Source organism: Alosa pseudoharengus, unplaced genomic scaffold, assembly GCF_046254945.1.
Source record: "Alosa pseudoharengus isolate Yale_2024_CS ecotype anadromous, Long Island Sound unplaced genomic scaffold, YU_APseudo_1.1 YU_APseudo_1.1_scf_10, whole genome shotgun sequence".
NCBI classification, from domain to species: Eukaryota; Metazoa; Chordata; class Actinopteri; order Clupeiformes; family Clupeidae; genus Alosa; species Alosa pseudoharengus.
Window position 1 is genome coordinate 24,420,635 of NW_027468565.1, and position 2,500 is coordinate 24,423,134.

General features: G+C 44.6%; 1 protein-coding gene across 2 annotated transcripts in view; it reads left to right on the forward strand.

Annotated features, from left to right (window-relative positions):
• LOC143104342 (cingulin-like protein 1) overlaps nucleotides 1-2,500 on the forward strand; it is a 19,867-nt gene that overhangs the window by 4,647 nt on the left and 12,720 nt on the right. For both annotated transcript variants that reach the window (XM_076268368.1, XM_076268377.1), the window contains exons 6-7: nucleotides 1,401-1,549; nucleotides 2,314-2,449. In XM_076268368.1, coding sequence (XP_076124483.1) covers nucleotides 1,401-1,549; nucleotides 2,314-2,449 — 285 coding nt within the window. The remainder of the gene's footprint in view (nucleotides 1-1,400; nucleotides 1,550-2,313; nucleotides 2,450-2,500) is intronic.

Here is a 2,500-nt window from a genome sequence, read left to right on the forward strand (position 1 = left end):
AACACTGCATCCAGATTAGAACAACATACTAGTAACCCAACACTGCAGGCTTTAACAAGTATAAGTATAAATTAGGGCTGTCAATCGATTTAAAATATAGTCTAATTAATTACATACTCTGTTAATAATTAATCTAAATTAATTGCATACTGTATATAATTTTTGCTGTGAAAGTATTTTAATTTTTTAAATTCAAATAAATCATTGAATAATCAGCATTAGTGACATTAAAGTTCAAAAACTCTTTTATTATTATTTGAATAATGGCCATAATAATCTATGATATGACCTAATATGCTGAGGAAATAAATTCAAAAGTGCTTCGGGAAGAAGTTATTTTTCACATACAAGATATTTCAGGCCACAGATATAACCAGGGGACACAATGAAAATAAATGAACACTTCCCTTAATGTCAACACTATTTCTTTGCATTGATGTGCGACTTTAGAGTTGATGAACTCCGGTGATATGCAAATCCCTTGCTGCAGACATTGCAGAGGACTTTATTTTAATCAACACTTTATTTTTATCAACACCATCAGGCTGTTGTTCAAAAGTAAATGTTCCAATCAATGATCTAGTCAGCACATTTTCACATCTCTCCTTTATTTTACAGTCTAATGGTTACTGACTACAACGGCTCGGGGTCAAAAGTCATACGGAATCGATTAATCTGCGTTATTTTTTTTAATCAGTTTTTTTTTCTCAAACTAATGAATTGAAATGAATCAGTTATTTTGACTGCCCTAGTATAAATATAAGTATAAGTAAATATACTTTTGATCCCGTGAGGGAAATTTGGTCTCTGCATTTATCCCAATCTGTGAATTAGTGAAACACATTCAGCACACAGTGAACACACAGGTGAGGTGAAGCACACACTAATCCCAGCGCAGTGAGCTGCCTGCAACAACAGAGCAGTGAGGGGTTAGGTGCCTTGTTCAAGGCCACTTCAGCTGTGCCTACTGGTCGGGGTTCGAACTGGCAACCCTCCGTTTACAAGTCCGAAGTCCAACATACTAGTAACCCAACACTGCAGACTAGAACAACATACTAGTAACCCAACACTGCAGGCTTTAACAACATACTAGTAACCCAACACTGCAGCCAGACTAGAACAACATCTGTGTGTGTGTATGTGTGTGTGTGTCTGTGTGTGTGTGTGTGTGTGTGTGTGTGTGTGTGTGTGTGTTGGTTGCTGTATGTGTGTATGTGTGTGTGTGTGTGTGTGTGTATGTGTGTGTGTGTGTGTGTGTGTGTGTGTTGGTTGCTGTATGTGTGTGTGTGTGTGTGTGTGTGTGTGATGGTTGCTGTATGTGTGTGTGTGTGTGTGTGTGTGTGTGTGTGTGTGATAGTTGCTGTGTGTATGATGGTAGCTGTGTGTGTGTGTGTCCACAGAGAGGCCGTAGCAGTGCTGAGATCTGGACGCAGACGGAGCAGGAACGGAGGGGTCTGCAGGAGGAGCTGAGGAGCCGTCAGGAGGAGCAGGAGAGACTCCAGCAGCAGCTCAGAGACAAGGAGGGAGACCTACAGGCCGCCATGGTGCAGTAAGACTCACATCTCACACACCTCACACGCAGGCCGCCATGATGCGGTCAGACTCCCACAGATCCCACATGCAGGCCACCATAATGCAGTAAGACTCACATCCCACATGCAGGCCACCATAATGCAGTAAGACTCACATCCCACATGCAGGCCTCCATAATGCAGTAAGACTCCCACAGATCCCACATGCAGGCCACCATAATGAAGTAAGACTCACATCCCACATGCAGGCCACCATAATGCAGTAAGACTCACATCCCACATGCAGGCCTCCATAATGCCGTAAGACTCACATCCCACATGCAGGCCTCCATAATGCAGTAAGACTCCCACAGATCCCACATGCAGGCCTCCATAATGCAGTAAGACTCACATCCCACATGCAGGCCACCATAATGCAGTAAGACTTCCACAGATCCCACATGCAGGCCACCATAATGCAGTAAGATTCACATCCCACCTGCAGGCCTCCATAATGCAGTAAGACTCACACCCCACATGCAAGCCTCCATAATGCAGTAAGACTCACATCCCACATGCAGGCCTCCATAATGCAGTAAGACAGTCCCACAGGTCCCACAGATCTCCTCTTCCTGTGAGAGACCTGCACACAGATCATCTCAAACACAGTCCCAGTGTTGTTCTTGACTGTCTAATGTTCTCCTGACTGTTCCCTGTGTTGTTCTTGTCTGATGTTCTCCTGCTTGATGTTCTCCTGCTTGATGTTCTCCTGCTTGCTGTTCTCCTGCTTGCTGTTCCCCAGGCTGCACCAGGTGAGGTGTGAGCGGGAGAGGCTTTGTTCTGAGGTCAGAGACCTGCAGGAGCAGCTGTCCGAGATGCACGACGAGCTGGACAAGGTCAAGCAGGTGGAGGCTGGTGAGAGACAGAACATTGTGGAGGTAAAACAACTCTCCCCTCTCTATCTCTCTCTTTATTTCCTCCATCTCCCT